The 24624-nt window shown below is 37.7% G+C and overlaps 2 protein-coding genes across 3 annotated transcripts in view; one reads left to right on the top strand and one right to left on the bottom strand.

The window, feature by feature from the left end:
• The window catches only part of ART3 (ADP-ribosyltransferase 3), a 121534-nt gene that overhangs the window by 68289 nt on the left and 28621 nt on the right, over positions 1–24624 (bottom strand). The gene's annotated exons all lie outside the window — the stretch shown is intronic.
• On the top strand, positions 1375–13254 carry CXCL11 (C-X-C motif chemokine ligand 11). 2 transcript variants are annotated; one of them, XM_005666774.3, is made up of 5 exons: positions 1375–1518; positions 11292–11408; positions 11994–12120; positions 12224–12296; positions 12528–13254. In XM_005666774.3, the coding sequence occupies exons 2-5, from the start codon at positions 11348–11350 to the stop codon at positions 12567–12569; spliced, it is 303 nt and encodes a 100-aa protein (XP_005666831.1). In that variant the 5' UTR covers positions 1375–1518; positions 11292–11347; the 3' UTR covers positions 12570–13254.

Raw genomic sequence — 24624 nt, 5'->3', positions numbered from 1 at the left:
AAAAAAAAAGAAATATAATTTGGGGACCACTGATGTGTGTGTGTGTGTACAAAATTACTGAAGCATGATCACTGACTACACTGCCTAAGATATGTATAGTGATATGGAAGATAGATAGAAAGTGATAAAAGAGTACAGTACCTAGGTCTGAATCTTCAGGGAGGGGAAGATGAGCCTGCAAAGAAGGAATGGCAAGAGAGGCAGGAGGAAAGCCATGAGTACAATATTACAGAAACCAAAGGAAAGAGAATTTCAAGAAGGAAGGATTCAAAAGTATGAAATGCTACTGAAAAACACCAATTCACAGATTATCAGAGTTTAAAGAGACCCTAGAAATCATCCATACCCCATTCTTTCTCAGATTACAGAATTAGGATTCAGGTAACACTCTGATTAGCAGAATCTAAATTAAACCCATAAATCCTAATGCATTGGCCAATACTCTTTTCATATTCACTTGTCTCACACTGGTCAGAGTGGCCATCATTAATGAGTCAACAAATAATAAATACTGGAGAGGGTGTGGAGAAAAGGGAACCCTCCTCTTCCACTATTAGTAGGAATGTAAATTGGTACAATCACTGTGGAAAACAGTATGGAGATTCCTCAGAAAACTAAATTTAGAACACAAATGATGCTATCTACAAAACAGAAACAGATCACAGACAGGGAGAACAGATCTGTAGCTGCCAGTAGGGGGAGGAAGTGGGATGGATGGGGAGTTTGGGGTTGGTAGATGAAAACTATTACATTTGGAATGGATAAGCAATGGGGTCCTACTTACAGAACAGGGAACTATGTCCAATCTCCTGGAGTAGAAGACGATGGAAGATGGTATGAGAAAAAGAATATATATAATATATATGATTGGGTCACTATGCTATACAGCAGAAACTGACACAACATTGTAAATCAACTGTACTCTAAAAAATGAGAGAAGGAAAAAAAAAGTAACGGTGGAGACAAATGAGGATGTGAATAAATCTTGATATAAAAATGAGAGAAGAGGGAAGGGAAGACACTAAGAAAATTAAAAACTTTGGCCTTTGGAGTTCCTGTCGTGACACAGAGGAAATGAATCTGACTAGGAACCATGAGGTTTCAGGTTCAACCCCTGGCCTCGCTCAGTGGGTTAAGGATCTGGCGTTGCCATGAGCTGTGGTGTAGGTCGCAGACGTGGCTCAGATCTGACGTTGCTGTGGCTCTGGTGTAGGCCGGCAGTTACAGCTCTGATTAGACCCCTAGCCTGGGAACCTCCATATGCCACGGATGTAGCCTTAAAAAGACAAAAACCAAAAAAACAAACAAACAAAAACTTTGGCCTTTGGACTTTCCAAAGCAAATACTTACCATGAGATTCCTCCCCTGCACCATGAAGCCAAAGGTAACACAAAAGAAGTCACTGCTGCTGCTGCTGTTTACCAAGTTTAATTCAAAATAGAAAAAAATATCCTAACTATGGAAAGAAAGACGAACAGTACTTGCTTGTTCTGTGTGTGTGTGTGCGTGTATAAACAGGTAGGAAATTCCTACTGTTTTTATCACCTTTTAAATAACTCGTTCCTCTTCTTTCTGTCCAAGATGAAAGATAGAAATGAATTTCTTTAAACATATGCATCAGCAGTGATTGATTCCTAGAATTATGAAGCTTAATGTAATGAGTCAGTAACTTAATATATTTTATCAACTTTCTATTTCACTCAAAGATAAAATCTTTTTTTTCAGGGAAATATATACCTTGTGGAACCACCTACCTCTAGAAGTTATACAGGAAACCCAGGTTTAATCTACATTATCTGATAATCAGACTCAAGTAATTCATTCAGACTCCCAATGGTCCTATCTACAGTACTACACATAACATAATCTTTAAATTAAGCCATTGTTACAATGGCCACCAAGTTGGGTTTTTTAAAATATAAATAAATAATCTCAATACTAAGATAAAAAAGGCATTTATACTAATTAAGGCATTCAGGAGAGCGACAGCAGAATTTCTTAGCTGAATTCTAAATATCTGGTTCTACTTAATCTTATTATGCAGAATGCAACATGTAGTTATGAGCATTTAGCACGTTATTCATAAAATCTTCTGGTCCAACCGTCTCAGAAGGGATTCCCTAAGTTTCCAACACAGCTGTTATGAACAACAGTCAGTAGCCAAAAGAAGCTTCTGAGAGAACACTGCCACAGCACAGCTTTGAATATTATGGATAAAAACCAAAATAGGCTGCTATCAATGTTCAAGAGTCAATTCTTCTATGAAGGTTTAAAACAAACAATGAAAAAAACCCTCTAGTAACAGACTGCTTCAGGGGCAGATAGACCTGTTTTTTGTATGTCTGAATTATTTTTAAACTTTGTGTGTGTGTGCGTCTGTGTATACGATGCACAATGAAAGCCAGTATGATGTAATGGATTGCTGGATCTAAAATGCCTCAGTTCAAATCTCAACTCAGCCACTTTCCAGCTAAACGATCACTTAACAACCATATGACATTAGACATGTTTCTTACTTCTCTGTATCCAGTTTTCTCATCTGTCAAACAACCATAATAATAGTTCCTCCCAGTGGGTTGAGAAGAATCAAAGAGTTAACAGACAAGAGTCTGGCACACAGTAGAGACTATGTATTAGATGTCACTATTTTTAACTTTTTCCTTAGAATTAAACTTAGAGAAAACTGTAAAAACACTACAGGTATCCTTATCTCCAGCTGCCTCCGCTAATCTTAACATCTTATATTACTAGAGCACAATTACTAAGAACAAGAAATGAACATTGGTACAACATAATTAACTAAACAATTTCATTTAAATTTCACCAATTTTTCCACTAACATTCTTTTTCTAGGATCTGTCCAGGAGCCAAACTGCATTTAGGTATTTCTTTCTCTTTTTTTAACAGCCGCCCCTGTGACAATATGGAAGTTCCCGGGCTAGGGATCAAATCTGAGCTGCAGCTGCCAGCCTACACCACATTTTGTGGCAATGGTGGATTCTTAACCCACTGAGCAAGGCCAGGGATCAAATCAGCAACCTTATGGAGACTACATAGGGTTCTTAACCCACTGAGCCACAATGGGAACTCCGCATTCAGTTATTCCTAATTGGTCTCCAATCTTTGATGACGTTTCCTTGCAAGAAACTTAACCAAATGATCAAAGTAAATACCACTAGTCATAAAATATATCAACAATATAAGCTCTTTGGTATGATACACTAGAAAGGACATATCAGCATTTGATTGTTTTCTTCCCAAAAATGCTTAACTTCATCCCAATTACAAGCAAACATAAGATAAGCCAAAACTGAAGAACATCTATAAAATAACTGATCAGTACTTCTTTGTCAATGCAAATTTAGAAGTTTCCAGAAGAGAAGAGACCTGGGATGAGGAGAGGTAGCAACTGGTACCCTGAAATGAATTAAGGATGTAGGCTAGTGAAAGCAGTGGAATGCAGGGATGGGAATAACGGAGCAGCACTGTGATGGTTAGCTAAATTAGTTTCCTTGACTCCTTCCCTATCCTTCCCTGTTTTCTCTGGAAGGATCTGAGGCCTTCATCTGGTATAAAGTCCCAGGGACAGGGACTGTTGTTTGCCTACTGCATGGACATCAACTACTGCCTCACACCAGAGTTTCTGTCTATCCCAGCTAATTAAGAACACAGGCTTGGGAGTTCCTGTGGTGCAGCAGAAACGAATCTGGCTAGGAACCATGAGGTTGCGGATTTGATCTCTGGCCTCACTCAGGGGGTTAAGGATCCGACGTTGCCATGAGCTGTGGTGTAGGTCACAGATGCCGCTGAGATCTGGTGTTGCTGTGGGTCTGATGTAGGCCAGCAGCTACAGCTCTGATTAGACCCCTAGCCTGGGTACCTCCATATGCCATGGGTGCAGCCCTAAAAGGATAAAAGAAAAAGAACACAGGCTTCTTCCCTTTTTCTCTCTCCATGGAATAAGAATCAGTTGCTCTAAGGTTTTTTAATGGTTACTGCTACTCATCATGACAGGGAAATATTAACAAAGGGCAAATTTTGATGTCTCATAATATAATCATTCTCCTGGTATTCAATGAAATACAAATTAAATGGGACTCTGGGAGTTCCCATTGTGGCTCAGCAGGTTAAGAACCTGACATAGTGTCTGTAAGGATGCAGGTTCGATTCCTGGCCTTGCTCAGTGGGTTAAGGATCCAGTGTTGTCGTGAGCTGTTGGGGAGACTGCAGATGCAGCTCAGGTCTGGTGTTGCTGTGGCTACGGCGTAGGCCATCGGCTACAGTTCCAATTCGACCCCTAGCCTGAGAACTTCCACATGCCACAGGTGCAGCTATAGTGAAAAAAAGAAAAACTGCAATGTGTGGGGTAGCAAACATCACAGGTGAAGTCATCCTTATGAAATGTGAGCTCCTGTACATCTCGTTCTCAAATACCAGACTGCATTAGCAGGATACAGCTTTTGAAAATGTCTTCTATCACAAAGTCACAAAGAGAGATTAAATATAGGCTCAAACATCCTTATTCAAAATTCACTGTATTAAAATAATGTAAGAAGTAAAATATCTGTAACAACAACAAAAAAAAGGCCTTCCAGTTCTTTTTTTTTACATTCCTAACTGTACCTTCCATTTAAAACATTACATTTAAAGTTCCGATTGGCAGGCCATGTGTACTGAAATGCTCCTTATAAATCATCATTTTATTTATCCTATTTTTTCTTTAATCAACTTTATTTATGTAACAAACATTCATATTACTCCCTGCTATGCAGCATGGTAGTGGATGACACAAAGGTGATTTTAAAAAGTGGCCCTTGGAGTTCCCATCATGGCGCAGTGGGTAATGAATCCGACTACGAACATGAGGTTGCAGGTTCGATCCCTGGCCTTGCTCAGTGGGTTAAGGATCCGGCGTTGCCATGAGCTGTGGTGTAGGTCACAGGCACGGCTCGGATCCCGTGTTGCTGTGATCCTGGAGTAGGCTGGCAGCTACAGCTCTGATTAGACCCCTAGCCTGGGAACCTCCATATGCCGTGGGAGCGGCCCTAGGAAAAAAAAAAAAAAAAAAAAAAAGACAAAAATAAATAAATAAATAAAAATAAAATAAAAAATAAAAAGTGGCCCTTCCTGTCAATCTAGGGAGGGAAAAATCCACATATCCTGCTAACTCAACACAGTGTGTTAAGTGGTAAGAATCAAGAAATGATGGAGTATAAGAGGTAAGTAGTTTTCTGCTGCTGACTAAAAAAAACATGCACAATGTGAAGTTGAAACTTACGTTTTATTATCAACTCCATACCTTACATATATAGCTCCTCTAACATTCACAGACAGGGCTCATCTCTCCAGGCAAGACCCTTTCATGCATTACTTTTTCCAACTAGCCCTGAAATACTACCTGCCAGATCTGTTTTTCCCTCTCCTTCAGCTTTTCTAGGTAGCAGAAAAGAGTAAGGGAAGCCACTGCACAATTTTCCTTCCTCTTAGTGAATCAAGCTTCTATCAACTAGTTTTTTGTAAAGTTGTTCGTTGTTCATAATCTCTCACGTGTTTTTATCCTGTAATAATAAGCATGTTGTTTTCCTGCTTGGAAAATTAACATGAACACCCATACTGATCTGGGCAGTTACAGACTGCAGTCATTTTCCAGGTGGCCAATTTAAGGCCATGCAGAGAGCAGCCTTTGATGTGAGAAAAATGATTTCTCTGAATATAAGGTGATGTTGAAGCTGCTTTATACAACCCACTGCTCGTGGATCAAATACATGCAAATAGCAAGCAGCAAACATTCTCGTGAGGAGTACAGTGGACATAGAAAACAGGATTAATCTATTCAGTGAGATGAAACTTGAGTGTTTTGGTGTCTTCTAAACATGTGAGGCCTTAATTTTTTACCTAAAATTCTAAAGGGAAGTAATTCATTTTCAAACCCATGTTCTTTTTTCTTTCTGAGTTATTGTGAAAACAAATCAAGCAGCTTCTCTTTGACACATTAATTATACTCTAAAAAAATAAACTTGGTAAAAAGTAATATTCCATGGCAAGTAAGTCTGATTCTACATAAAACAAACAGCATTTATACATGTGCTTTGCTAGGTTAAAAAAAGCAAATAATGGGACTTCCCACTGTGGCACAGTGGGTTAAGAATCTGCAGCAGTTAGTGTCACCGCAGAGGCATGGGTTCAATTCCGAGACCAGTGAAGTGGGTTAAAGAATCCAGCGTGCAGCACAGGTCTCAGCTGCAACTTGGATTCAATCCCTGGCCCAGGAATTTCCATATGCTACTGGTACGCCAAAAAAAAAAAAAAGGTAAATAATGATTGTTATTTTATAACTCTTCTTCCAAAAACGCAAAACATTGTTTTCACGTCAGAAGAGGAAGGGTACACTGAAATCTTAATCAACTTATCTCCAAGAAAATCCAAGAGTCATAGTTCAATAAATCACCTGTAGTTTAGCTGTCCCAGGAAACTCTCTCCTTTGCAATAAATTTAATTAGGACAATAGAAGGTCACACAACTCCAGGAGCTAGATACAGATAGACTGTGTCTGGCCAGCACAAAAAAGAATAGTTAAAAAGCAAAGTAAACTGAATTGTCAGTAACATTCAAACCTTCAATTACTGGAAGCTAAAAGTTTATTTCTTCTTTTTGTGTTCATCCTTCAGCATACAGATAACTGTCTCTCCTTTAACATTAGAAATTTGGCAGAGTTCAGTTATCTTGCCTACAAGGTGTATTAGGGTCTGATTCCACTCCTCCTGACATTCTGAAAAGGAGAGGAAAGGTAGAGGACTAGCAGTGGGGTCAGTATAGTGACAGTGACCACTGAAAACTGGCCCTTCTTTTGTGCGTGCATTTGAGACGGCAGTGTTTGGGGTAGCACATATCACAAAAGAAGTCATCTTTGTGAAATGTGAGTTCTTGTATATTTCATTCTCAAATACCAGACTGCGTTAGCAAGGTACAGCTTTTGAAAATATCTTATGTCAAAGTCCCAGAAAGAGATTATTAAGTAGAAGCTCGGAAACACCCTTATTCAAAATTCACTGTCTTTGTGGAATTCTTTCAAAAAGCAGTAAAATATGCACTATTCATTAATGCCTTAGTGATTTTTTTATTGTTTATTGTTTTTCCCAAAATGTTTTGGGAAAAATACAGCTTTGCTCAGTACCTAACAGCTGCCTTGAATATAGCCTGCAGGGTCTGTCAGATTTCTGGGAAGAATATTTTAAATAATGTTGTAAGAAAAATCACAGAAGTATTATTCCATTAAGGGTTTCTGAAAAAATCTACTGGCAGCTCCCTAAATGCCTTAATCCCTTTATAAAAGAGCATCAAGTTCTGTACTACTGTACTTTTAAGAGCTAAGAACTCTACTTCAATCTGTTCAGTCTGTTCATATTACTGCAGGTGCCTCTCACATGTGTGGCAACCTCTGCCCTAGGAGTGAGTCATCTGCTCTCTATATAAATTCACAATAACAGGATTCTGTTACCTTATACTGATTTATAATAAATGGCAACTGTTCCATTTCTAACCCACTTTTCACCAGTTTAACTGGCAAAATAATTTCAATTCTTTTTATTTTTTTTGCAAGCAATATATTATTCAAAGATTTAGTGAATGGTGGGTTGGGAATTACCTTTAAAGTCTTGCACCAATCTCTTCCTACTTGAAAACATTTTAAAACTCTACATTAACTGCATAACTTCGTACATAACTAAAACTTCACATGAATCACAGATTAGAGAACTGTTAAGCTGGAAAGGTTTTTTTGGTGACTATAAAAACTACATTCATTTACTAGGATTCTCCTTTAAATTCAAGGAGAAACTTGTTTGAGTAGGTGAACTTAGAATAGTCCAATTCCAGAAAAAAACCAAAGAAAAAAAAAAAAGGTCAAACACTACTAAAAAGAGAATGCAGTTTAAACTTTGTCCTGCTTAATCAAAGAGAAAGAGCAATGAGATATAATGACTCAGTGAAGGAAGGAAAGAATAAGAAGAACTTAAGGAGATTTAGAAAAGTTTCTAAAGCAAATTAAGAAAAAGCACAGTATCTCTCCAATCTCCGTCTTTATTTAAAATTTAGTATTAGGGCAGTGTAATATACTAAATGAATAACTAGATCTGCACTAATGTGGTAGTCACTAACCACATGTGGCTAGTGAGCATGTGAAATGTGACTAGTACAATTTGAAGATGTAATGGTATACAGCAGGTCCTTGTACAGCACAGGGAAATTTATTCCATATTGTGTAATAACCTATACGGCAAAATAATTTGAAAAGTAATTATATATATAATATACATATATATGTATATTATATATATATGGATAACTACTTTGCTGTATGCCTGAAAGTAACACAACTTTGCTACATTCGAAAAAAATTTGGGGGGGAGGTCTTTTTAGGGCCACACCCGCAGCACATGGAGGTCCGAAGCTAGGGGTGGAATTGGAGCTGTAGCCACCAGCCTACACCACAGCCACAGCAATGCCAGATCCGAGTTGGCATTGCCGGATCCTTATCCACTGATCAAGGCCAGGGATTGAACATGTGTCCTCATGGATACTAACTAGTGAGATTCATTTTTGCTGAGCCACAACAGGTACTCCAATTCCAATAATAATTATATTCCACACAATTATATTTCAATAAAAATTTTTAAAAGATGTACTGAAAAAATATCTCATTTAATGTTTTTATATTGATTATACTTTGAAGTAATTTTTCATGTTTTACAATAAAATATAATTAATTTCACCTGTTTCTTAAATGCAGCTACTAGAATATTTAAAATTAAGTACATGGGAGTTCCCACTGTGGCACAGTGGGTTAAGAATTTGACTGTAGCTGGCTTGGGTTGCTGCAGAGGTACAAGTTCAATCCCCAGGCCAGCACAGTGGGTTAGCTGTTAGCATTGCCACAGCTAAGGCATAGGTTGCAGTATTTGCTCAGATTCAATTCCTGGACTGAGAACTTCCATATACTGCAGGTGCCACCATAATAAATAAATAAATTAATTAATTAATTAAAATAAATAAAATGAAGTATGTGGTTCCCACTGCATTTCTTCTGGATGAAGCTAGGTAACACAATAAATGCTATACAGCCAGGAGAAGAAATCACCATGTATTGAAGCCTCTATGAAGATAATCGAAACTTAAAGGAAGGAAAGGAAAGCAGAAGAAAGTGCATTCCATGCTAGAGGAACCCTATTATATAAACAGAAATAAGAGAGCTCTCTCAAGCTCACTAGATGAGGGGATGTTCTGACAGAAATCTATCCTCCTCATGTGATATCAGAAAGTACTTAGGTCAGAAGTCGTAGTCCTAAAGACACACATCTACAGAACCAGCAGAAATCAGGCAGACAACCTTCTACAGTAAGTCAGAATGCTGCAAAACTTGAGAGGTATTAAGAAGGAACTTGGTTTTGTCCACTGCTCTATCTTCAATACTCAATAGCACCAGGCATGTGATAGACACCTGAGGTAAATATTTGTTGAATGAACAAATGAGCAATGAACTACCCATAGTACCAGGTGGTGCTTTCCAGTAAACTTTAAGTCAGGGACTCTGGGAGGAAGAGGCAGTAAAGAGAGAGAGTGTTAAGGACAGAGAAAGCATCCACATTAGCACGTGCCAGAGCTACTTAGGCTTACTTTTTGTGTGGTTAAAAAAAAAAAAACACGAGTGAAAGGTTAATGGACAAGACCAGTTTCCTCTCTCAACTCTGCATAATTTTGGATCTACATACTACCTGAGTAGTTGAAGTGAATAAAAAATAATGGAAAAGGACTCAGAGATCCAAGAACATGTTCCTTTTACTTTACCCATTTTCCTGAGAGAAAATTTGTCTTGAATCATTTATGTTAAATGAATGAGGAAAAAGAAATAATATTCCAGCTACTTCAAGATACATTAAAGACTAAGAGGTTTAAAGACTTGAGTGGCTGGTAAAATAATTTGAATGTAGGATATGTCTGAATAAATGTATGATTTTGGAATATTAAAATGGAGTAATTCCCCAAAAAGAAGTTGAGTAATGTAAAATAATCATCTGAAAATAGAAAACTAGCTATAACCACAGATTACACCAACAAAACTAGGCAACAGGAAAGAATGTTTGAAAGAAAGTTAAAGTGCTGTTTCTCATCTTACAAAGGGAGGAACCAGAAGATTCTATTCAGGTTGATGTAAATAATCAGAAAGAGTCAGGTAAAAAATAATTTTTAAGACTGCTAGCAAAATACAAAACAATGTATTTTGTTCAAGTCATGTAAGAAAATGTTAAAGAAAATATACCTAAAGTTAGAAAGAAACCAAGGGTGGGGGGAAAATGTAATTGCAATGTATACATGTAAGGATAATCCGAACCCCTTGCTGTACAGTGGGAAAACAAAAAAAATTAAAAAAAAAAAAAAAGAAACCAAGGAAAACATAAAGACAGAAAAGAAACAAGGAAGCTTTTTTTTTTTTTTTTTTTGGATCTTTTTGCCCTTTCTAGGGCCGCTCCCGCGGCATATGGAGATTCCCAGGCTAGGGGTCTAATCAGAGCCATAGCCACCGGCCTATGCCAGAGTCACAGCAATGCGGGATCCAAGCCGAGTCTGCAACCTACACCACAGCTCAGGGCAACGCTGGATCCTTAACCCACTAAGCAAGGCCACGGATAGAACCCGCAACCTCATGGTTCCTAGTCAGATTCGTTAACCACTGTGCCACAAGGGGAACTCCAACAAGGATGCATTTTTAAAAGTTTACAGACTACCAATTACACAGTAAATAAACTCACCTATTAAAGTCCCTTTGATATGATTTAAGTGTCTGCAAGTGATATATTTAAAATAAATAGATTTAGAAAGCTTAAGAGGAAAAAGATAGCAATAAAAAGAAAACAGCAGTTACATCAAAGTAGAATCTAAGGAATAAAAACATCACTTGAGAGAAATGTGATGGCAATCAGAATACCACTGCCCAGAGTAGCCCAATAATTAAACACATTTCTAGGAAATGGTATCTTAACGCTGGTTCCCAACTGGGTATACCCTATTCCATATTTATACAGTTCTTTACCGTCTACAAAGTACTTTCACATTCCTTTACTTTCAACTCTGTAACAGAAGGAAGGGAGAGTAGTATTCGGACTAGAGCAAAAGAGAAACTCTTGGAAGAAAGGAACATGACTCAGGTAGGGAAATCCCTGCTGCCATAACATGACTGTTGGTGTGTAAAATGCCTTATATATAAATGCCAATTAAGAATTTTCTTCCACATTCAGCATTTCTACTCCCTCCAAGAAGAGTATCAAAGCTGAAGCAGAAGCAGCAGACAAACATGGGTGTGAAGGGCATGGCTATAGTCTTGGCTGTCATATTTTGTGCTACAACTATTCAAGGTAAGTGGTATTTTTTTACTTCTCAACCTGTGAATTTCTTTCCTAATACTTCAAATGTCTTTTCTTCCACTTTTATCTTCAAAGATACAGTGAATTTTTATTTATTTTCACACATTAGAAGTTACTATAGCTTTGACAAAGAATATTGGAGATATTTAAGACACTAGAGATAACTGATAAAACTAAGCATGATAAATTTAATGGAATTTCTTATTTGACTACAAAATCTGGTGAGAGTCTTTAGCAAAAGTTTTAAATATCTGCCAGGAAGATTTTATATGAGATAATGTTATTAGCTTCCTAGAAACATTCTTGGGCATAAAAGTAAGAGGCAAATAAACTTGATCTCCAATAAACTTCTTTCATGCTTCCCTTTATTCTTTAATGGTTTGCTTACAAATTTAAAGAGAAAATCATCAACTTCTTTCTTAAGCTCCTTCCCCAGTATCAGCATTGAGTGCTATTTAACAAGTTACTGTCTTTGCCCTTAATGAAAACATGGACCAAATTCTTCATCAAGATTATAAACCATGGCCATCTTTTGCCATCAGATCCATTAGTAACTGATGCTATGATCTGTTCTAGGCTTCCCCATGTTCAAAGCGGGAAGGTGTCTTTGCATTGGCCCTGGAGTAAAAGCAGTGAAAGTGGCAGATATTGAGAAAGTCTCCATAATTCACCCAAGTAACAACTGTGACAAAACAGAAGTGATGTAAGTAATGGACTTGTGGAAGATGACAATGGTAGTGGCTTTTTTTGTTTTGATGTTTTTTCCATCGAAAACTTAATGCCTATTATGGATCTTCCCTAAACAGTGTCACCCTGAAAGCACATAAAGGACGAAGATGCCTAAATCCCAAATCAAAGCAAGCAAATGTTATAATGAAGGTAGGTTACCAGATTACTTCAATTTTATAATCTGTTTCATCCCAGACAAATCTGAAAAAAATAAAGCAGAAAACTGAAGAATGACGCTGCTCTAACTCTGTATAAAATATTTTGATAAGGGGGTCTTTGGTTATAATTACCTTCCCTTTTCTACATTTTTGCATGTCAACTCTTAAGTCACTGGGAGCAAGAACAGCCCGAGCTTGTAAAACTCTCTTCTTTTCATTTCAGAAAGTTGAAAGAATGAATTTCCTAAAATATCAAAATGTATGAAGCCCTGGAAAAGAAGATTTGAAAACCTAAAACAAGTCTAACTGTGAATACTGAAATAAGAACGCTATAATAACACCTGAATTTCTTCTGCCTGCTACAATGTACATTCATGCATTTTTAGGTTAGGAAACTTTCTAGAACGTTTCATGCTTATGATGACTCTGCTGTGACTATGAAAACATTTCTGTTTCTAAAAGTTACCTGTCTAGACTTGACCAATATTTCATATTACAATATAATATGACTACTGGAGTCAGGACCATGACTCATAAGTCAAAAGCATCCATGTGTGTAATAAACATTCCCTAGATAATATTTTAAGCAAGAACACATTTCTTCTCCCAAAATTATATTTACATATGGAAAAAGTTCTTACATAGCATCTTGTTTTACAAAAAGGCTGTAATTCATGAAATGTACTATGAAGACAAATATGAGCTATGGGTGACTGGTAAGAGTGCAAGTATTTCATAACTGAATTAGTAGCTTTGGTCTCAATTTTATTTTTTTAATTTGTTTTTTCATTGGGATGTTTTGAAGCAATTAGGACATATGTATTTACCATGCAGTTTGGTTTTATCTATTCTTATAAATTACAGTAACATTTGGAACACGTTTTAAACATGAAATGTTTTTGTGTACCAAAGAAAATGTTGAAAAATAAATACATATGCATATATGGCAATCACCTTTACTTCCTACAATTCTTTTCCTTAGAAAATACATATCTATTCTACTTTTTTAGTCATTCCTCTACTATAAAATTTAGGGTTATCCAAGTTTCACTTTGAAAAGAACCAAAATCATTCTTCTCTAATAAACTATCACAACCCTTCTTAAAACAGAAATAACTGTGTTTTCCACAAATATGAAATGCCTTAAACAATTTTACCTTGTATTTCAAAAGGCATACAGCTAAGAGTCATCACACAGATTTGTTTTGAAAGGTATTTTAATGACTAGTTATGAAGGACAGTTATCTCTTTTTTTAAAGGGTCTTCCTAGGTTCAAATCCCCTCCTTACTCAGGGCAAGTTCCTTATTATACGAGTTTTGGTGGGAGGCCAAAAGGTAGAAACCAAAGGAAGGAGTTCCTTCCTGGCAGTCAGAACAAGTTTGAAGCCAGACGGCTCCTACCCGAGACTTTAAACTCCAGCTAGAACCATAAAGACGCTATCAGTAAGAAACATTTTAAGTTGTCAGTAATAACAGTTAAGTCTTATAGTAGTGGCTTCCTAACATGTTCCTGTAGCATGACTTTGGCTAGTCCCTCCTGCCACCTAGCACCCTTAGCTTTTTGTACTTCTTCCAAGTCTGATTCTTCAGTCTTCCTATGGCTTCTTAAACTACCAATTAAATTCCTTTCCTGCTAAAGCTAGCCAGAGTTGGTTTCTCTGCATGTATCCAAAAACCTTAGCTGCTACAACACTCTTGTTACAGACATTCATACATTTGAAAAAAGACCATGATGGGAGATAATATAAGAAATGGAGGAGTTCCTGTCGTGGTGCAGTGGTTAATGAATCCGACTAGGAACCATGAGGTTGCTGGTTCAATCCCTGGCCTTGCTCAGTGGGTTAAGGATTCGGTGTTGCCATGAGCTGTGGTGTAGATTGCAGATGCGGCTCGGATCCCATGTTGCTGTGGCTCTGGCGTAGGCTGGCAGCTACAGCTCCGATTGGACCCCTAGCCTGGGAATCTCCATATGCCTCGGGAAGTGGCCCTAGAAAAGGCAAAAAGACAAAAAGACAAAAAAAAAAAAAAAAAAAAAAAAAAGAAAAAGAAAAAGAAGAGAAATGGAGTGTGTATGTGTGTGTGTGTGTGTGTGTGTGTACAAACAACTGGGTCAGTTTGCTGTGCTGCAGAAACTGGAACAAAATGTAAATCAACTATACTTTAAAAATGTAAAAAAAAAGAAAATATTTATAGAATTACCAAAAAATCAGTATTTATTTGAAAAAAAAAACAATTAAATGCATCTTTTATCAAAGTAGCACAGCAAAGTATGCTGGGCCCATAAATGCATCTTTTGTTTCTCCTCATTGGTATCAAAGAGCCAACCATAAAGCAGATCAGAGAATGGACAGAAAAGTAAATTGCAGAGAAAGGTGCCTGGAACTAACATGCCCTCCTACTGACTAGCTTTTGACTGGTGCCTACAAGCAATAATGAGAAGTCAAAATGTTATCTATGGGATGTGCGTGTGTGTGTGTGTGTGTGTGTGTGTGTACACAAATACATATATATGTGTGTACATAATATAATGTATTTAGTCTATGATAATACATAGTATAAATATTAATATGCATATATTTATAAATAAAATTTATTATAACATATTTATAATAAATACAAATTATATAAATTTATAATAAATCTATAAATTTCTACATAGAAATGGGACTTCTATATGAATTCCCTGGATAGTTTTAAAACCTGAATCTTTGACTATTTACAGTGATTTTTTTTGTTTTGTCTTTTAGGGCCATGCCTGTGGCATATAGAAGGTCACAGGCTAGGGGTTGATTTGGACCTGCAGGTGCCGGCCAACACCACAGCCACTGCAATGTGGGATCTGAGTCGTGTCTGCAACTTACACCACAGATCACAGCAACACAGGATCCTTAACCCACTGAGCCAGGCCAGGGACTGAACCCGTGTCCTCATGGATACCAGTCATGTTCATTACCGATGAGCCACAATGGGAACTCCCTACAGTGATTTTTTTTTTTTAGAGTATCTTTAAAAATAAAAATTCGGTAAGAGCTATATGATAAATTTGCTTTCTTTTAAAAAAGTAAAGTTGTATAGACCAATACATCATTAATGAGAAACAACATAATACTTAAATTTCCTCATGGTAAAATAAATGCATGAAAGAATTAACATACCTGAGTCAACATCCACACCACCTCAGAACCTTTGCACATAATTATTTCCCTAGCCCATTCCTTCACTAAGCTAATGCCACCTGTCATTTAGATCTCAGTTTTTTCCCCTTTTTATAACCACATCTGTGGCATACAGAGGTTCCCAGGATAGGGGCTAAATCGGCGCTGCAGCTGCCAGCCTACTATACAGCCACCAGCCTACCATACAGCCACAGCACTCCAGGTCCGAGCTGCATCTGAAACCGATATTGCAACTTGTGACAACACTGGATCCTTAACCCACTGAGTGAGGCCAGGGATCAAATCTGCATCCTCATGGATACTGGGTTCTTAACCCCTTGAGCCATAACTTGAACTCTGAGGTCTCAGCTTAAATGATGTTTTCTCCAAGAGGTCATGTTTGAAACCACCCTTTCACTCTCCACTAGATTGGGTGTCCTCTTTGTTTTCATAAGACTTTAATTTTTCATAACACTATTTATGGCAAGTAAATAAGTATTCCCGTGCTTAATTATTGCTCTCGTACAAGTGTAAGCTCAATAAGAAAGCTACTATAGTCCTAGCCCACAGAACAATGCCTGGTAGATATCAGACTCTCAATAAATATTAACAATAGAATGTCTGAATGGCAACAGAAAGTAAAGGAAAGGGAACACACAGCAGAGAAATGCCATGAAAGAATGCACAATGGTAGGTAAGTATAAGGTGAATTCTAAAAATAATCATTAGATTGGTTGGTTGGAATAAGGATGAAGGACATCAAATGCCTAGCAAAACAACCTTGAATTTCACTCTCTATAAGGATTCATTAAATGTTCACAAATAAGAGAATAACCCTATCCAAGTTATTCCAACTTACTCTAAATTATTCTGGGAATGGCTTAAAAGGTTGACTGAAACTGGGAAAGCTTGGGGAAGGGAGTATGTTGCTATAGCTCAGGTCTGTATTTCCCAAATGCAAATCATTCTCATACTATCACAATTATTTTTTTTACCATGTTTCTGATCAATCTCCATTATCCTTTGCAAGTTCTGTTTACCACCTTTATATGGCTTTTATTTGTATGAAAAGCTGATTTTCACTACTGTATATGTGAAATCAGCATCACTTGCTACAGAAATAAATGTAACAATAAAAGGAAATAAAATAAAAAATACTAAATTCCAGCTAGAAACCATTACATGCCAAAACTTCTAAGCCTCAGCCTGCTCTGTATTTGTTCAAAGGTAGATAAACATATTTGGCGAGATTTTGTTTGGTTTGGTCACACCCGCAGATGTGGAAGTTCCTGGGCCAGAGATCAAACCCATGCCGCAATTGCAACCTGGGCCATAGCTGTGGCAATCCCAGATCCTTAACCCACTGCACCACAGGGGATCTTCCAAATATTTGAAAGCAATACTTAATTTCAAATTGAGACTCCCCATGATTTAATCAGAAGGACTGAAGTTAAAAAGAGAATAATCAATTGATATTAAATATTGCTATCAGTGGGCCCCTTGGTATTATTCCACACTTTGGGAAATACTGACTGGTCTGAAAAATGATAAAGGCAGTTAAGTTAAACAGAATTACCATATAACCTAGCAATTCCACTCCTAGACATATACCCAAAAGAAGTGAAAATAATTGCTCAGACAAAATCTTATTCATACAGCATCATTCACAATCACCAAAGAGTAGAAACACCCAAATGTTCATCAATGGAGTATTATTCAGCCACAAAAATGAATGAAACACTGATACATGTTAAAACATGAATGAACCCTGAAAACATACTCAGTAAATAAAGCCAGACACAAAAGGCAACATATTATGATTCCATTTATATGAGATATTCAGAATAGGCAAATTCATAGAAACAGAAAGCAGATTAAAGGTTGTCAGGGCCTCGGCAGGGAGGAGGTAATGAGGAGTGACTGCTTAACAGATACAGTTTCTGCTTGGGGTGACAACAGAGTTCTGGAATTAGATAACAGTGATGACCACACAGCACTGTGAATGTACTTAATGCCACTGAATTTCATACTTTTAAATGGTTAAAATGGTAACTTTCGTGTTATGTGTACTTTACCACCAAAATAATGACTAAAATAAGGTGGTAATGGTGAAAACAAATATAAAATTATATTGCAAAATAAGAATAAGACTTAGTGATAGATTGTATGTGAAGGCTAAGGCTGAGGAATGGCATCAAAGAAAATGCCAGGAATTTGAATCTGAAATAAAGCCAGTGAAGAGCATCGAGAAAAGCTGAGGTTTTGAGGTTTAAAAGAATGGTACTGCCAAGTTTCCTGGTGGCACACTGGCTTGAGGATCCAGTGTTGCTACTGCTCCAGCTTGGGGCGCCACCATGGCTTGGGTTCAATCCTTGGCCCAGGAACGCCACATGCTGCAGGTGCAGCAATAAATAAATAAATAAATAAATAAATAAATAAATAAAAGAGTAGTACTGCCACTAACAGGAATAGGTAGATCAGAGAAGAGTGTGGTATAGCAAAGAAACTGCAGGTTGGGTTTTAAATACATAGAACCTAAGGTGCCAAATGTCCACAGTGATTTAGAAGTTTAGAACTGTTTCTCCTTTCAAACAGATGAAGGAGTTTTGGATACGACTGATAGAAAAGGACAGATTACATTTAATTACTTTTGGCTATTGAGTATAGTACTTAATATACCAATACAGAATTAATATACCTCTTCAGTTGTCTGCCAAAGATTTCCAGACCCAAAAAATATAAATCTTTAAGATGTAGTCAATGCATTCTGTGGATTATAAATAACAGTACACACTCACACACAATTGTTCTATTGAGGGGGGTGGCAAGATAATGTTAGTTGCTTCTTCTTGCCTTGTCTACAAATTTTATTTGAGATTGAGATCTTATGTACATTGCTACTACAGTTTCACTTAAGGGCCAAAGAAGGATAACTACACTTGCTCGAAGTCCTGAACTAGAAATGCAGATGTAGCTGCTTGGTGATACTCAATAAACTATGAGTATACTAGAAATGCTCTGAGGTAAATTAGACTTTACATGATTTCCCACAAATCATGATTTAGCATTCTTCCATAAATTGTTCACAAAAACAGTTAATAAGAGCCTGAAAAAAACTTATCAATGATCTAAAATATGGAAAAATATGCATTAATGAACTCACCATACTGAACTACTTGCTTAAGATTCCTCATCTTGGAGTTCCAATTGTGGCACATCAGAAATCAACCTGACTCACATCCATGAGATGCGGATTCGATCCCTGGACTTCCTCAGTGGATCAAGGATCTGACATTGCCATGAACTGTGGTGTGGGTCACAGACGGGGCTTGGATCCCACGTTGCTGTGGAATAGGCTACTACAGCTGCAGCTCTGATTCAACCCCTGATCCAGAAACTTCCATATTACACAGGTACAGCCACAGAAAGAAAAACAAACAAAAACTAGATCTTTTCTAAAGCTTCTAATTTAAAATGGAACAAAATAGTCATAAAATTTGTATTTACTTTATTTAAATCTCTGACTTACAGGAGAGTAGGGAAATGTGCCACAGTTACCAAAACACATTTACTTTTACAGGGCCTCACCATAGCTATCACACATATATTAACTACAGTATCAGTATCTTGTATATAGTTATCTCATATATATATGTATATATGTGTGTATATATGTATGTGTGTATATATGTATATATACATACATATATAAACCTATACACATATAGATATTTTATAGTTCTCTCCTCCCCAAATGATTAAGTCTGTCACATTTGTAAAAGCCTCCCAAATGCATAAATTCAGAAACATAGCACTCTATTTCAAGGTATGTTCTCTGTCATCTATAGCAGTTCCCCCAAAAAAGGACCAGATCTGCACCTACCTCTACCTTTACCATGACCCTGGGTCTCTCTTCAATAAAGCCATATACCTATGGCCTACCTGCCCTGGTTTCTTCATACTCCAAGTGTCACAAGATTCTGAAAATAAAAACCACCTTAACTGCCTTTAATGTGCATGTCACTCCAACAACAAATGTTATCTCTATCTACACACACATTCACACACACATATTACATTCAGTAAGAAGATAACGGGGGAGTTCCTGTTGTGGCTCAGTGGTAATGACCCCTACCAGCATCCATGAGGATGCAGGTTCAACCCCTGACCTCACTTGGTGGGTTAAGGATCCAGCGTTGCCATGAGCTGCGGTGCAGGTCTCAGACATAGCTCAGATCCAGGTTGCTGTGGCTGTAGTGTAGGCCAGCAGCCCAATTTGTTCCCTAGGCTGGGAATTTCCATATGCCACACATGTGCCCTAAAAAGCAAAAAAAAAAAAAAAAAAAAAAAAAAGAAGCAGAAGAAGCAGCAAAAATCTTGTCATTTATACTCAGTATCTTGTCATTTATACTCAGTATCTGTCCAACAGGCATTACCTGAAAGTACAATTCATATCACATTAAATTTTTTTAGTTCATCCCTTTCACTCCTATCTCTAGGAATAATGCTTAGTTCAGGCCCCAATTAGTTCTTATCTATAGGAACCTCCATGAGCTCCCTGCCTCAGTCTTCTACCCTCCAACAGTGGTCCAAAGTAACCTTTGACAAAAACTCTCCACGACCAACGTTTAGTTTGTTATGAACCCTCTTTTTCAGTAGATTTACATGTTCATCTCTCTCCTGTTTTAGCAAGAGTCCTGCTAATAAGTTAATTCAACAAGAATCCCCCACCCTTCATATCTGATTACTCCAGTGACATCTGATCACTCTAGCTTGCCTCCAAATCCTATTAGGTCAGTTTAGCAAAAATTACCCTACCCCCTTAATAATTTCCCATTCACTTATTACCCTGCCACCGCTCCCCCTCCTCCCGTTCACACACACACTCACCTTGGCTATAAACCTTAATTTTCCATGCAGTTTTCAGAAATAAGCCCAGCTCTATACTGAGGTCTCTTTTCCCCCCTATTATACAAGTTCCTAAACAAAAGCTTTTTTTACTACTTTAATTGTTGTTCAGCTCTGGTTTTCTCTGACATCTTCTAAAATGTTAATCTGATACTACTCGCCTTTTAAAATTTTTCAATACCTTCTCATTGCCTTCAGAATAAAATCCACATTGCTTAGCCTCTCTCTGAATGCTGTTTCTGTCACCACCTTGAATTCTCTACTCCAGTCATATTCTATTATTTGCCATTTCCATGCTATTTTTTATCCGAAATGTCCTTCTCCTTTATCCAGGTGTCTATTACCTATGCATCTTTCAAGATTCTACCCCAGAGTTACCAAGCATATCCTTTCCTGAGGTGTCCCAGACATATACACTGTAGAATAGATCACTCTCCCCTTATTCAACAAACTCTTCCTCTCCTCTGCTTACAATGTCTTTCTCAGAAGATTCCAAAACTCTTTACAACAATCGTGAGATCTCTTTGACAGTCTCTGGGCTTCCATGGCTGGTTGTTAGCCAAAGGCTATCTTATGATACTTGCTTTTTCAGGACTAAGGCCATGTCAGCTACTTGTACTCCTGCAGCACCCATGGTTATAAGCGGCTTGGCAGGTGCTCAACACTCACAAGCAAAATGGGACTCCTGGTGCCTAGAGCATCAGGGACAAAACGGTTTTCACCAGATCATGCATGAACTGGTCTTCTGTGGGGAGCCGAGAAAATGCAGGGACTCAAAAAAAAGGACCTTGCCTGATGGCAGAAAAACTTGAAGGCAGGTTCTTAACCAAGAAAGGGAGCTCACCTGAACGGTACAAGCCGAAGGTGGGCTTCTGGTCAGGAAAAAAGCTCACCTGAACGGTGCATGCGGAAGGTGGGCTTCTGGTCAGGATAAAAAGCCTACCTGTACAGTACAAGCCGAGGGCAGGCCTCAGGTTACACAACTCTCATTTTGATGTTGATGGGGAAGAACTGGGGCTTTCCTGGGAAAACAATTTCCATGTTTGTGCTGGAGAACATGGATTGTTTCTCGGGTGACCTAGTCTTTCCTGTTTTATTTGTTATTCAGTTTTCCTCAGTCTTTCCTGATTACTTATTTATTATTCTTATTTTTCATTCTTATTTTCCTGTGGTGATTCGTGATTTAACAAAGTTACAACAATATAATAAGAATTTCATCCTGAAGGACTTTCCCCTATTTTAATCCAACTTAGTTAAAACATAGTGTTTATTAACTAGTTATATAGTAAACTTTAGTTAGGATTTTAATGAGGTCCATAGAAGTTAGCCATATCTTATCCAAAAAACCTAGCTGTGAGTTTTGTCTTTGATTTTAAAAGCTTTTTAGTGATAGCTAGTTTAATTAAGTTGGTTTATATTTACTTACACTGTCTCCCTGCCATAACGCTTTGAAGATAAGCACCAGTCTACAAAGTTTGTAAATGCCAAATTCTTGCGCTTTATGGCCTCTTCAAAGTACTCACTAAGCTTAGTTAAGACAGAGATCTTAAAACAGGATGCATAGCTGCTATACCATGTAATAGTTAACCAATGTACTTTTAACACTGTAACCTAATCTGTAGTGAAAAACTGTCTATATAATCAACCACTGTTGTCAATAAAGTTTGAGCAGTCCAGTGCCCTGAAAGAAGGGACAAAGAGGCTGTCTCCTTGTTATACATTTGCCGACGCCGGTCCCTCTCCAATCGGGAAGTGCACGCTCCTGGCCGCTGGAGCTGGCCTCCGACAATAGTCTTCTAGTTGTAAAGTAAGGGATCTTCACATCTGTGTAACTGGCATGTGTTGTGTTAATTTAACTCATTAAATTTTCATCAAATTATTTTTTACTGTTCTGTATTTACTCTGCATTAAGTTTAATATAATCAGTGATATCATAACATGCTTGTGATCAGTCTTTTTTTTTTTTTTTTTTTTTTTTTTTTTTTTTTTTTTTTTTTTTTGTTGTTTTGTTGCTATTTCTTGGCCTCCGGATATGAGTTCCAGCTGGGTTGAATCGAGCTGTAGCCACCGCCTACCCAGCCACAACGCGATCGAGCTGCTCTGCACCTACACCACAGCTCACAGCACGCCGATCATAACCCACTGAGCAGGCAGGACCGACCCGCACCTCATGTTCCTAGTCGGATCGTTAACCACTGCGCCACACGGAACTCCATGATCACAGTCTAATGTTCACTGTATAAAACTAAAGACTGAATGAGCACAGATTATACTATGCTATAACATGCTATACGATACTGTATTATAAAACAGCAGTTCTCAAACTGTGACACTCTCTCCTCCCTGCTACCCTCTAAAGAGTCCGAGATACTTTCATAAAATCTATAAAGTGACAACTATTTAATAGTAACATTAAGATGTTGTCTTTTTTATTCTCATCATCTCACCAATTTCCTAAAGCTACATGGCATGTAATACTGCAGCAAATTAAATGCAGAAGGAGATAACAAGAATCTAGCCATCGTCTACCAAGCCAGACATTAAAGAGACTTCCAGAAATGTAAAACAATGCTACTCTTTCCACTAAATTGTTTTTATTTGGTAAATATAGATATTTTCATAAATATCTTTATGTTAATATGTAATGGGTTTATCACTAGGTTCCAGTAATAGCTTCTTTCTGGATGCCCTCAATATCCTTTATTCGTTCCTTTACTCTTGCCCACATCCTTAAATTTTTTTCAGAAGTCCAGATGAATATATATACCCCCCTTCCTTCCAAGTCCCTGTCTGATACACTACTCCTCTTGATCCTGACGAGGCAGATTCAGCAACAGAGCCTGCTTATTCCTGAGGGACAAGTGATGTCACTAACTTAAGATGACCAGGTGCCTTGACCTGTTGATTGATGTCATAGATTTTTGTCAATAGAGGCTAATCCAAAAGCAACTCACAGAGGCAGTCTAGTAGAATGGTTAGACTCTACAGTGGTCATTAAAACCAAACATGGTAAAATTTTTAAAACAGCACAGCACAAAATAAAGCATACAGTAAATATTAATTTTAATACACTATTTTTTATAAAATAAAGTCTAATACTAAGCAGTTTGCACAGATATTTAATATGGAAACCAAAGATCCTCCAGACTCTTTGTCTTAAGAAACATTCATAACTTGAGAGCCCCCTGTATTGGCATATTTCAATACATCTTTTTTTTTTTTTTTTTTGGCTGCACCCACAACATGTGAAAGCTCCTAGACCAGGGATCAAACCCACACTACGGCAGCCACCCATGCTGCTGCAGTGACAATACCAGATCCTTAATCCACTGCACCACACGGGAACTCTGTCAATACCTCTTAATCCACAGTCTTCCTGCCCTACTGGGGCCATGAAGAAAGAAAATGAGACAGAGAGTGAAAGAAAGAAAAAGTGAGAGGAAAAAAAGAGAGAGAGGAAATCAAGAGAGTTGAAGAAAAAAAAAGAAAGTGAAAAAAGAAAAAGACACACACAGAGAGAAAGAGATATATACAGGGGCAGAAAGAAAGGAAAAAAAGGAAATCAATTCCCACCTCTTACTCTGCTCTGCCTATCCTTTCATTTTATCTTCTACCATTCCATCTATTCAATGTCATTCACTAGCCATAATCTTGCCACTGAGTCCCCTTCAGTGCTTTGATCTCTGGATTAACAACGTCCTTTACTGAACAGCATGCTGATCTAATTCATCAATTGCTCTGTTAAGCCAAAATATTGCTACAATTTAATAGAGATTCTTAGAAATGTCCCAATTTATAAGATATGAAATCACTCAGAAAAGCAGTGACATAATTACGCCACATTTCTTTGGCTCCTCTCTAAAAGAGGAACCAGAGATCTAAAACTTGCTCTCACTCTTCCTCTGAAATGAGAAGTTTATGGTCAATTAACTTGTTAATAGACCACAGGTTTGTAGATTCGGATTAATCATTTTAGTTGGTGATACATATATTGTCCTCTCTGATCCATGCATGCACATATTCACATGTTTGTAAAAAGTGTAATACATGGAGTTCCTATTGTGGCTCAGCAGTAATGAACCTAGCTAATATTCATGATGACCTGGGTTCATCCCTGGCCTAGCTCTGACATTGCTGTGAGGGTGAGGCTCAGATCCAGCATGCTGTGGCTGTGGTGTAGGGTGGCAGCCACAGCTCAGATTCAATCCCTAGCCTGGGAACTTCCCCATGCCCATGGGTGCAGTCCTAAAAAAATAG

This window comes from Sus scrofa, chromosome 8, assembly GCF_000003025.6.
Source record: "Sus scrofa isolate TJ Tabasco breed Duroc chromosome 8, Sscrofa11.1, whole genome shotgun sequence".
Classification (NCBI taxonomy): Eukaryota; Metazoa; Chordata; class Mammalia; order Artiodactyla; family Suidae; genus Sus; species Sus scrofa.
Note: the sequence above shows the minus strand (reverse complement) of the source record. Positions and strands in the feature narration are given on the sequence as shown.

Excerpts from the sequence above, each read along its gene's own strand:
- CXCL11 (XM_005666774.3), top strand. The coding sequence starts at position 11,348 with ATGGGTGTGAAGGGCATGGCTATAGTCTTGGCTGTCATATTTTGTGCT. Across the intron at positions 11,409-11,993 it reads TTGTGCTACAACTATTCAAG|GCTTCCCCATGTTCAAAGCG; the intron begins GTAAGTGGTATT and ends GATCTGTTCTAG. Across the intron at positions 12,121-12,223 it reads TGTGACAAAACAGAAGTGAT|TGTCACCCTGAAAGCACATA; the intron begins GTAAGTAATGGA and ends TTCCCTAAACAG.